This window comes from Nanorana parkeri, unplaced genomic scaffold, assembly GCF_000935625.1.
Source record: "Nanorana parkeri isolate BGI_ZX_2015 unplaced genomic scaffold, ASM93562v1 scaffold197, whole genome shotgun sequence".
Lineage (NCBI taxonomy): Eukaryota > Metazoa > Chordata > Amphibia > Anura > Dicroglossidae > Nanorana > Nanorana parkeri.
Window position 1 is genome coordinate 1360461 of NW_017306465.1, and position 12424 is coordinate 1372884.

The 12424-nt window shown below is 43.9% G+C and overlaps 1 protein-coding gene across 1 annotated transcript in view; it reads left to right on the forward strand.

Moving 5' to 3' along the window:
* Positions 1–911: 911 nt before the first annotated feature.
* The window catches only part of BRAT1 (BRCA1 associated ATM activator 1), a 16182-nt gene continuing 4669 nt past the window's right edge, over positions 912–12424 (forward strand). Inside the window, exons 1-10 of the mRNA XM_018555467.1 lie at positions 912–1042; positions 2056–2210; positions 3628–3772; positions 4096–4465; positions 5091–5210; positions 6637–6728; positions 9287–9405; positions 9501–9687; positions 10969–11042; positions 11181–11274. Of these exons, the coding sequence (XP_018410969.1) occupies positions 916–1042; positions 2056–2210; positions 3628–3772; positions 4096–4465; positions 5091–5210; positions 6637–6728; positions 9287–9405; positions 9501–9687; positions 10969–11042; positions 11181–11274 (1483 nt within the window). The 5' untranslated portion in view covers positions 912–915. The remainder of the gene's footprint in view (positions 1043–2055; positions 2211–3627; positions 3773–4095; positions 4466–5090; positions 5211–6636; positions 6729–9286; positions 9406–9500; positions 9688–10968; positions 11043–11180; positions 11275–12424) is intronic.

Here is a 12424-nt window from a genome sequence, read left to right on the forward strand (position 1 = left end):
GCGCTCAGCGCGCACACAAGCGGGGAACTGTTACCAATGTAAACAGCCAGCGATGACTGTTTACATTCAAGCGATCTGTGCTTCATCAGCTTCTTTGGGGGGTCCCCAGGTGACATTAGGGGTCTTAGAGACTCCTAATGTCCCCATAAAGAGGAGCTGTCAGTGTGCCTGTGCTGTCACATAGGGGGATTATTATCCCCCTATGTGATAGCAATAACATAAAAAAAAAAAAGTTTATGTATATATAAATGTAAATACGTGTCGGGTGCGCGAAAGCGACAATTGCGGTACACATGTCACATATTGCCGCGAACGTCGGAGTGAGAGCAATAATTTTAAGGTCATCAATCACTGATAACACTAAACCGATGAGCAGTAAAAGCTTGTAAAGCGTCGCCGATGGCCAATTTTGGATGTTGACGTTTTTTAAGATTTCGCGGGCGCGCGCAATTTTAAGGCTTGGCATGTTTGGTGTCTATTTACCTGACGTGACCCCATCTTTTATATTTTAACAAAAAATTTGGAATTATTAAATGTTTTATAATTTAATATAGGGGAAACTGTTTTTTGGGGGTTTTTTTTCAAAATTTTCGGTAATTTTTCCTTACTATAGTAAAAAATAAAACCCCCAGTGGTGATTAAATACCACCAAAAGAAAGCTCTATCTGTCCCCAACAAATGGTAAAAAATAAATTTCAGTACAGCGTTGCATAACGGAATAAATGTCAGTCAAAGTACCGCAGCGCTGAATACTGAAAAATAGCCTGGATGGGACGGGTGTTTAACACCCCGGTCAGCAAGTGGTTAAAAAGTTTGAGTTTAGCTGAAGACTGACATATTTTATAAGGAATGGAGGGGTTGGAAGCACTGTGTTACAATGTCTAATACAAATACATGTTTCCTAGAGGATTGGTCATGGATGCAGAGTGTTCCCAGCTCCTCCCACATGTCTGTGGAATATTGGTTGACAGCAGACAGCTTGTGAAAGATGATTCAATCTATGAGAAACTGCTGGACTGGTTCAAGTCCTTGCTTAGTGTCGGTAAGTGCCATCCATTTTATAATGCTTAGGTATGTACTTGTGATGCTGTTTATTTCCCTCGCCCGCCCCGGGACTCATCAAATGAGCGCCCGGGGACTGTTAATAGAATGCACTGCAAGTGTTAATACGGCTTAAGTCCCATGTCCGTTCCGTGTTTAGTCGGAGACTCTTAATAGAATGCACGGTTAACCCCGCTCTAGTTTACCATTGCAATAAGGTGCCACCCCTGCCATCGACCACCCTTTGGTTCCGCACCTTTTACTTACATTTACCCTTGTAGTGGGGCCACCCCTGCATTGCAAGTGTTAACTGGCCATTTTGGCTTAGGGGTTCGATTTATAAGAAGATAGAACGGTCCCTGCCGGCCCTTTTTCCCTGGGCTCTGGTGGTCTAAGGATCCGTGACGTCATCACGTCTAATGCAACATGTCCATCCACCTGCATTAGACTTGAGGACAGCGAGGGACATTCCACAGCCGGAGTGGTAGAGAAGTGAGCACTGACTGCCACAGGACCAAGGATCAGGTGAGTATATCTTCTGTATTCCGGCCCCTAGACAAAAATGAGCAGTTAACCCTTGCAGTGCGGGGGTAGCTCCACTGCAAGGGTTCATTTTGTTAATTGCTGTAGTTCTTTTTTAAAGTAAATCATGCATAGAAACCCTTCACTCCTTGCCACTCTCTGACCATCAGAGATGTGAAATACTAAGGAAATGAGGGAACATGTGACTCCTTCCTCTTCATCCCTCAATGTAGCGCTGGGTGTCTCCATGGCTCATCTTGTAGCCCCGGCAATTGTCACACAGGAGCTAGGAGGGAGTTCGGCCCTGCGTAAGCTGCGATCAGATTGGGATCGGAGCTTACACAGCTTTTTGTCTTCGCTCCAGCGGGGACACGGGGTGGAGGTAGAGCGCAGGGAAGGTGGCCTAAGCAGCAAGGGGAAGGTGATTAGGGGAACTTGTTTCATTTACATTTATCTTGATTATGATTGACTTGGTCTGTTTGTGTTTTGTAGTTCCCCCAGAAAGGCTCCTGGCAGAGAATCAATGTCTTGTAGGACTTTTTCAGCAGGTGCTGAATATGGAAGAACCAGATCCAAGCCTCCTGGCTTTCTCTATGAGACTGGTGGGCATGTTTGCAGCGCAGGAAGGAGGATTTAAGTATCTGCAGGTTGGTACATTTATATTTGTCTGGCACAGATCTCAGTTTAATAAAGAGGAGCTCTGGGTGTTATTTAAAACATGGGCAGTGGTATGTACACCTAGCTTTGTTCTCTCCTTCCTTCACCTTTCAGCCTGTAGCATATTTACTGCATATATGTTTGATGTCCTTTCTTGCACTTCTTCATGGTTTTCCAGTCTGCCATGTTCTTCTGGCTCATCCACTATTGGAGTCGATAGTAAAAGGGGTAGGGCTGCAACCAACTAATCGATTATGAGAATAGTTGTCAACTGTTCTCATTATTGACTAGTTGCTTGGTGAGAGAGAGTTTTTTTGGGGGGTTTTAATACAACTAACCGAAAAAATAATCGGGCAACTAATCGATTATGAAAATAATCGTTAGCTGCAGCCCTAAAAAGGGGGTCGGGATCTAAAAGTGAACTGTGGCAGAGACAAATAATGTATTGAAATCTCATCATGGGGGATGCAAGAGAGTAGGGACATGAGTGATGAAGGTCAGCGGAATAGGTAAATAAATGGATGCAGAAGGAATTGAATGGGAACTTGTAGAGGGAGATGTGCAGGCCATAGATAAAGCTGGCCATACAGTGCTCAAATTTTAGCCAAGTGCTGCTGACTCAGCCATAATTTGAGCATTGTGTGGCCCTTTTGGTGCCCCTCTGATCGACAAAAGTCTATTTTTCAAATGACTTTTGTTGACAGAGCTGGTCTGAAAATTCTCAGCCTAATGGTGTCTGCAGCTAATCCACCGCAGACACTGTTCAGGTATTCAGACAACAACACACCTGTGGGGTAGAACATTAGTGTATAGCCAGCCTAAGGGCCCAAAGATCAAAGGAGCACAGCATGATTGTTTTGTGGAGGGAGAGAATCGAGAGATCCGATATGTTCAGCAGTAATTATAAATAAGCAGAGAGGAGAGCAGAAATGAGGGTTGGTGGTTGACTAGGGGGAAGGCAGTGGGAGCAGATCACTAACATCCCATATTGAAAGGTGATCTTAATCCACTTGTATGACGGTGGAGAGATGCAGTTTCCTGCACCAACGGGTACCACATACTGGCGGTCATGCCTGTTCCCTTGCATTTAGTACTTCTGAGTCACTGACCTGAAGCATGCATGCAGCCTGAAACGTTAGAGGGGTCCAAACTCGTTTTGTATACTTGTTCTGTGATACAATTATACAGGAAGTACAGAAGAAAAACAACTAGCATCTTCACAAGGAGAGGTCTTGGATGTCTGTGGCCTCTGTAGTTTCTGAGTTGTGGAACAAGCATGCCTTTAGTAAAGTGCTGGGGATTGTGTACCAGTAGTTTTCTGATTCATCCTTTTCATGTCTCACTACTTTCTCCCGTCCTCTGTGTATGTTGTGTATAACCTCTTCTTACTCTAATCACCCCTGTCAGGCCTATAATGTTGTACGGGATACATTTGGAGAATGCAGCTACAACAGTGTAACATGGAAGGATGCGTCTGTTAGGAGAGCTTGGATACAAGGACTGCTCTGCATGATACAGCACAACGAGGCTCTTACCTTTGTACAACAGTTGAGTGAGTATATTAAAATGTGTAAGTTCCTTCACTATCTGCTTGCTGATCATATCTTCAGTTGTAACTCTTAAAGTAGAACTATGGGGTTAGGGCTTTTCCCCATAGTTCTCCTAAGGGTCACGGGAGAACACAAACAGGCGTTCTCCCGTGACCCAAAGCTCAGTATACCGCGAGCTACAGCTCACGGTATACTGAGACGCCACAGCCGGGACGGATCCCGACAACACTTAACATGCTGTGAACTGGTGAAATAAAAACAATTGTGACTTTTATAATGTTTTCTATTATATGTCACTCAGTATGTCTTTGCTTTCTCCCTGCAGGGCTGATAGAGGAGATGTTAGGTCTACTGAGTGACTCCAGCCTGTTTGTTGCTTCTGCTGTGAATGACCTTGTAGCTCATGTGTTCGTTATGAGTGTGACTCTAGAAGGACAAGATAGCAGCAGATGTATATCTGGTTTGCCGGACGTGGGACAAACCATCTTCAGTCATCTAGAGAAACTCCTCACCTCTGGTGCTCTACAGTCAGTGACGCAGTCCCTGAAGGCTCTGACAGCCATGTTCAAAGGCTCCCAAGATTTACTGGCAGACATTGTTTGGTCAAGAATGTCAGAGCTGATAAACTCTTTGCTGCATCATAAACCTGTCCTTGGGTCACCCCATCTAGAGGGTCTGCTGCTTAGTGTAACCAGGTAATGACGTCTATATGTCACTTCTGAGCCTTTATTGACCTCTCGGTGCCTAAGCCAAATGTTGGTGATCAGCAGCCTGGTTCCTGATATGCCTACTGTTACCATGGCTGCTAGTAACCTCCTGGTCAGAAGACGCATGAAGGCGCAAATATAGTCTGTAGACAGGAGCTGGATTGGAATCCCGAAGAACAGCGTAGGGGAGGCAGACCCAGAGGCTCCTGGCGGCAAAGCCTATATGATGATATCAAGGCTGTTGACGTGATCCTTACCTGGCTGCAGGTCAAATCAAAAGCTGGGATCCATCAACAGTGGACGTCTTTCATTTCAGTTCTATGCTCCTCAATGGAGCAGGATATATAACAGAAGACTCGTATAACAAAATTCTCTTTTTTCGTGTTTCTGTGCCTGTGTATGCTCCCTTTATTACTCAGCCTTGCAAAACACAGGTTCTGTTTAAAGTATCTTCACCAATGTGGTGATAGGACACCATCTCCATAGCGGTCTAGAATGAGGAAGAACTACTACTCCAGCAGTTCCATATTCTGGAGAGCCGTTGAATACATTATCACTTTGACATATAATTATAAATACCTTGGAATGATCCTTTCCTTCTTTTCTGTTCTAGGTTCCCCGTTTTCTGCACTGCTGACTATGATCTGTGGGTGGTGGTCAAACATGCACTGAAAGAACTAAGTCCTCTTCAAGCTGGTTCCCTTTCATTTGGGCTTCTAAGCTTAAAGCAATGGTAGGTATATCTGTCTGGAATGTTTTTTTAAGTCAGGATGCACCGATACCGGTTTGTCGGTATTGAGTATGAATAAAGATTTTTTTTAATTTTTTTTTTTTTTTCCTGTACTCACTGATACCGAATATTTATCCCGGAAGTCCCATTAAGGAAGCCGGACGGCGTGTTATGACTCACCGCCTGGCTTCCTGATTAGCCGGGAAGCCATCTCTATGCTCCCTCGTCACCAGGTGACAAGGGAGCATGTAGCCGGCTTTCTTGCCAATCAGGAAGCCACGACGCAGGTAATGACTCGCTGCCTGGCTTCCTGATTGGCCAGCTTCCTGACCAATCAGGTAGCCGGGCAGCGAGTCATTACACGGGGCCCGGCTTCCTGGTTGGCCTGGAAACCGGGTCCATGTTCCCTCGTTACCAGGTGACGAGGAGCATGGAGCCCGCTTTCTGGCAAGTCAAGGAAGCTGGGAGGCTGGTAATGACTCGCCGCCCGACTTCCTGATTGGCCAGCTTCCTGACCAATCAGGAAACATTGTTGCCCTGATGAAGGGTCCCTGCGTGGTCCCAAAACGTTGGTTATAATTATTGCAACATGTAATAGTGCTGGTGATTCCTGTTCATTTTCTGATTGATATGCACGGCACCATCCGTGAGTATCGCTGCAAGCACCATTATTGTGATTCGGGCCGGAGACACTGAGGAGTGCAGGTGGACACATTGGACTTCAATCAAGAAACTGGGAGATTAATAATTACACGCTGCCCGGCTTTCTGATTGGCCATAGAGCCAGCTTCCCGGCCAATCCGGAAGCGGGGGGGCGAGCCATTACCCGCCACCGGCTTCCTTTTTGGCCGGAAAGCCAGCTCCATGCTCCCTGGTGACGAGGAAGCATGGCACCAGCTTCCTGATACCGTAAGTTCTGGTATCAGAATAGACATCGGGAGCATTTGGGCAGGTACGAGTGCTCGTCCAAATACTCGGTATCGGTGCATCCCTAATTTGAAGGATGGTCACCTTATTTACATTGTCTTATGTTAATGCACTGTATTTCTTTTGGATGAATTTTGAAGAGTTTTCACAGAAGCCTGGTAGAATGCTATAGGTTTCTAAGAAGAACCAAAATATACCTTGGAATATACATTTCACAACTCCCAATGGAAAATCAATTTGAATAAGGGTGTAGCCTGTAAGGTCACTTTGCTGTAATGGTGTCAATGACTTACTTAAAGGATACCAGTTTATTCATCTCCAGAAAGTGCATTTTAGTCCAGGAGCGGCTTCCTCCAAAGCAAAAGGAGTTTTAGAACAAACCATGGAAAGCTGCACAGAGTTTAGTTATCCTTTAAAATGGTGTTGCCATTGCCAAAGTTCACTTGCAGTGTTGTATAACTCCTAGTATGTCTTATTCTCACTCAGTGTTTTCTCTTTTCAGTCCGCAGGATGTCCGTCTGCAGTCTCTCTGTGTACTACTACACCCACTCGATTGCATACTGAGAGCTTCAGAGGACAGCTTTGGACAAACAGGTATTTTGCGGTTCGTGGCTAGAGATACTATAGACGTAGACCACTCTTTAGAGGCACAGGTTTGGTCAAGTTCCTGCACCCACGATGTACTTTACATTGCTGTCCCTATTAAGAACCATCCTTTTCCAACCTTAGGTCAATGCGTAGCTGAGCAGCTGCCGGGTCATATTCTTTACGCTAGCTTGGACCACTTACTGAACAGAGTTATAAAGGCGAGGTACCATAGGATACCCATAGACACAACATACAAATCACCCAATCCTGATGAAAACAAGCTCATGTCATGTGGTCCAGAATATGTCTGGTGGGAAATGATTGGATAAGCTAGAAGACTTGTTCCAATAACTGTTTTACCCCTCATTACAGTGTGAATGAGGGCTTACCAGGCCCGAATGCCTCTAGTCAGAGTTGGAGGCTCTTTCCCACCCAATATCTGTCCGAGCCTCCTGATTCCAGGTCCCATTTTAGGACTGCCATCCCTGGGAAGACGCAAAGCCGTTTCCCTTCTAAAAAATCACCCTGGAACCCCTCACTGTGGTTTGGTAAGAACTTCAGACAAAACCCAGTTCTTTTTCTTTTTTAATCCCTTTAAAAGGGACCATAATCTAAACGTTGGGCAAAGATACCGGCCGTCCAGGATCCTTCCTGGCGTCCTGCATAGGCCATAGATGTGCTTTTGTCACCATGAAACTAATTAACATGGAGAAATGTTCATTCTGTGTAGCACCTGTATATGATTCCCCTGAAAGACGAAAGCAGTGCAACACCATCAACACCAAGTCTTTTCACTTGGAGGAGGAAGGGTCTGCAATGTCACATGGAGGTTTTCTTACAAACTGGAATGTCTCATGATTGGCCATAGAGCCAGCTTCCCGGCCAATCGGGAGGGGGGGGGGCGAGCCATTACCCGCCACTGGCTTCCTTTTTGGCCGGAAAGCCAGCTCCATGCTCCCTGGTGACGAGGAAGCATGGCACCAGCTTCCTGATACCGTAAGTTCTGGTATCAGAATAGACATCGGGAGCATTTGGGCAGGTACGAGTGCTCGTCCAAATACTCGGTATCGGTGCATCCCTAATTTGAAGGATGGTCACCTTATTTACATTGTCTTATGTTAATGCACTGTATTTCTTTTGGATGAATTTTGAAGAGTTTTCACAGAAGCCTGGTAGAATGCTATAGGTTTCTAAGAAGAACCAAAATATACCTTGGAATATACATTTCACAACTCCCAATGGAAAATCAATTTGAATAAGGGTGTAGCCTGTAAGGTCACTTTGCTGTAATGGTGTCAATGACTTACTTAAAGGATACCAGTTTATTCATCTCCAGAAAGTGCATTTTAGTCCAGGAGCGGCTTCCTCCAAAGCAAAAGGAGTTTTAGAACAAACCATGGAAAGCTGCACAGAGTTTAGTTATCCTTTAAAATGGTGTTGCCATTGCCAAAGTTCACTTGCAGTGTTGTATAACTCCTAGTATGTCTTATTCTCACTCAGTGTTTTCTCTTTTCAGTCCGCAGGATGTCCGTCTGCAGTCTCTCTGTGTACTACTACACCCACTCGATTGCATACTGAGAGCTTCAGAGGACAGCTTTGGACAAACAGGTATTTTGCGGTTCGTGGCTAGAGATACTATAGACGTAGACCACTCTTTAGAGGCACAGGTTTGGTCAAGTTCCTGCACCCACGATGTACTTTACATTGCTGTCCCTATTAAGAACCATCCTTTTCCAACCTTAGGTCAATGCGTAGCTGAGCAGCTGCCGGGTCATATTCTTTACGCTAGCTTGGACCACTTACTGAACAGAGTTATAAAGGCGAGGTACCATAGGATACCCATAGACACAACATACAAATCACCCAATCCTGATGAAAACAAGCTCATGTCATGTGGTCCAGAATATGTCTGGTGGGAAATGATTGGATAAGCTAGAAGACTTGTTCCAATAACTGTTTTACCCCTCATTACAGTGTGAATGAGGGCTTACCAGGCCCGAATGCCTCTAGTCAGAGTTGGAGGCTCTTTCCCACCCAATATCTGTCCGAGCCTCCTGATTCCAGGTCCCATTTTAGGACTGCCATCCCTGGGAAGACGCAAAGCCGTTTCCCTTCTAAAAAATCACCCTGGAACCCCTCACTGTGGTTTGGTAAGAACTTCAGACAAAACCCAGTTCTTTTTCTTTTTTAATCCCTTTAAAAGGGACCATAATCTAAACGTTGGGCAAAGATACCGGCCGTCCAGGATCCTTCCTGGCGTCCTGCATAGGCCATAGATGTGCTTTTGTCACCATGAAACTAATTAACATGGAGAAATGTTCATTCTGTGTAGCACCTGTATATGATTCCCCTGAAAGACGAAAGCAGTGCAACACCATCAACACCAAGTCTTTTCACTTGGAGGAGGAAGGGTCTGCAATGTCACATGGAGGTTTTCTTACAAACTGGAATGTCTCGAGTACACAAAAGTCTGATATGGAAAGAGCTTGTTTTGACCTGTTAGGAATACATGGCCCTGTCGTCATCTCGAAAAGCAACTGTTTGTGTGTTCATTGGTTTTGTAGGTCTTCTTGATAAACCTGTGTGTGATCCAGTCATTGCAGAGAGCCTCCTGTCTAGGAAGACTTCATGTACTGGACTGTTGTGTCAGTGTCTGAGCCATATAACAGATCTGTGCGACAAGGTATGTTTTACATTACAGCGCACCCTGCATTATATGTAGTATGCTCTCTAATATAGAGACTGACTCTCTAATATAATAATATTGTCTCTTATTAGGACAATTTCCCGGCACAGATCCCCCATGACTCTGTCCTGCATTCCGTTATGTTAGTGCTGAAATTCTGCATTGGTCAATCAGTGTGTACATCCCCTGCAGGGTCCCACTTCAGCAGGTTCCTTATTGGCTGTCTTCGAGTGCAAAGGTCGGCGCTGGATGCCATCGCAGCTCTTTCAGCTTGGCCATGTGAGATAAATTTTGCACAGTTGTTCTAATCTATACCAATGCACGGATTACACATTGTCGGATTTCTATGATGCTGGGTGGGGTTATAGTGTATGTAAAGTACATTTCTGTGTTTAGTTTTGAATAGAGTAGGAAAGGGTTAGGCCCCTTGCCAGTTTTTTCTTTTATTGCCATCTGTCTACCCGAAGGGGAAATACACTTTTTCACCTTTATTCGTTCTGGTGACCACACTCACCTTGACAGATAAATAATGTCAGTTCCAAAAATGTCATGTTGCAATCCTCCAATGGGTACACCTGTTTATGTGACCACTCACATCCATGGTTGCCATCCATTTTTTTCCCACAGATCTCTTCATATTTTCTGGACACGAAGTGAAGGGAACTATCTCTGGCTGTACTCAAACAGCAAAGAATAATGTAACTGGGTTTCATCCCTTCCCTATTCTATTTAAAGTGTAACTGAGATTTAAAAAAAAGCATCTTATGGGTGATCAGTGTACATTGCAAGGATTTTAACAAACTTTGTCGCAGATTCCCACATTTTCTGTTCTGTAGAAAAACCTGTTTTGTTTCATCATGTCCTTTCCAGACTGATTCCTGAATGGGAGGGTCTGGGTTCATTATAACCACCTGGTGCACTCTCAATATTCTAACGAGGAAGGTTGCAGTATCTGCATCCCTTTTTGGAAGTATTAAGGATTAACTAAGTATCTCAACAAAAAATGAGAAGTTGTAGAAGATGCCTAAAATTTTACTTGTATCTTTGTGCACACTTCAGGGAAAACCTGTGAGCCAATCACAGAAGCAAGAAATTACATTTCTGTGGGTATTCTATACACCGGTGTTGTATAGAACGACTCCAGGTTGCTACATTGCATTGCATTTATTAACCGTTTCCACAAATTACAGCAGCTTCAATTAAAATAGGCTTTTGTAGCAATTTTAATGCTACATTTAATACTATTTTTAACGCTAGATAATTTAATGAAAGTGGAGTTTTCCTTTTCCTTTACATACATTTACATTTTGGCTTTGCATACATTTTAATTCTTGCACGACAACCTGGCAATTGTAAGGTAGTATATTAGCATTGTCAGCCTGCAACAGGAAGTGCTGATATTGGCAGGATTTCCTGGTAAGAAACATTGAAGCTGGTTCACAAAAAATGACTTGCTTAGGAAAACTGTAAACAGTGAGGCATAATGTCAAACGTATAGATCTTGGGTTTACATACACTGTAAATCTCCCTGAGAATATAATATTTGTATCTGCATTGTAGTGAAGCGGGACAGTTTGGAGAAGACATACAAAGTGCTCACTGCTTATTTGGAGAACCCAGAAACAGACCCAACGGTAAGAGTCACCTATTGTCCTCCTGTTTTACATAGTAACATACATATGTGCTGGACTGTGTTCCAATGGCATTATCTTTTTAAATTTTTAATCATTGGATAGTCTCCCCAGACATGTCTCTGCTTGTTCTCTGTCTAGGTTCTGAAAAAGGCTTACCAGGCCTCACTGAAATGGCTTCAGACCTCTCAAACCTCTGCTGAGCACCGAGAAGAAAGCCACTGTTTTCTCCAAGGTTGGAAACTATTACATAAATATTCTTTATTGTCTCATTTATGCTTCTCGTGTAAACATAAGGTCGTTCCAATCAGGAAGCCGGGCGGTGAGTTATGACGTGTCCACGGCTTCCTGATTGGGTAGGAAGCCGGCTTCGCTTGTTGCTAGACAGCCTGGCTTCCTAACCAAGCAGGACGCCGAGAGGCGGGTCATGACGTGCCACCCAACTTACTGTTCAGGAAGCCATGCAGCCTCGGTAAGTGAAGCCTGTGTTCTTTCGCTAGAACACCGGCTTCCAAGGCAATCAGGAAGCCGAGCGTCAGGTCATGATCTGCCGCCCGACTTCCTGATAATCGGTATCGGCGAGTACCGAAAAAAAAAAATATTGGTACTCAATACTGAAAAACCGGTATCGGTGCATCCCTAATTATAACCAAGTGGTCAGGAAGGTCCAAGACCCATGATTTATGTATCTGGCTTGGTTTAATCTTGGCAGAGTTTTCCACAAGTTCTATGCTAGAGTTTGCACCAGAAGACCTCCAGTGTTTGCCAGGCATGCTTCACAGGGAAAGAATAGCATGCAAAGGTATCATCATAGTCGTGGATGCTTTAAATCCGCTCCTGCCTGGATAGTTAAGTTTGTGATCAAGCAGTGGAGCTCTGTGAAGTGCGCCATCGAATACCTGTGTGTGCTGGCATTTAATATATGTTAGTGCTGTTCTAAAAACTATCTTCATATTATGTATTTTGGATCACAAGATATCACAATATGTATCACATCAGTTCCTATAGTAATTATAAGTAAACAATAAGTAGTTTGCTGCTACCTGCTGCTGATATTGTCAGTACCTGGTTGCTGGTATTTCCTACAAATTGCCATGATAGGGCGACCATAAATCATCCTCGTATTGCATTCGTATCCGGTTTTCACCTGGCGTAAGGTTTTTGTATTGGTATAATACAAATGATCCCTCTTCTCATGTTGTATTATTATACTTCTTATGCTGGCTCATATCACCATACATCTAGAAGTTCTGTATCTAATTATACACTGTATGATTTTGGTTTTTCATACACTTAATCAAATTACTATAATGTACAATATTTCAATATTTATATTGTGATGAACAAACTGTTTTGTAAATCAGAGTATTTCATTATACAAACAA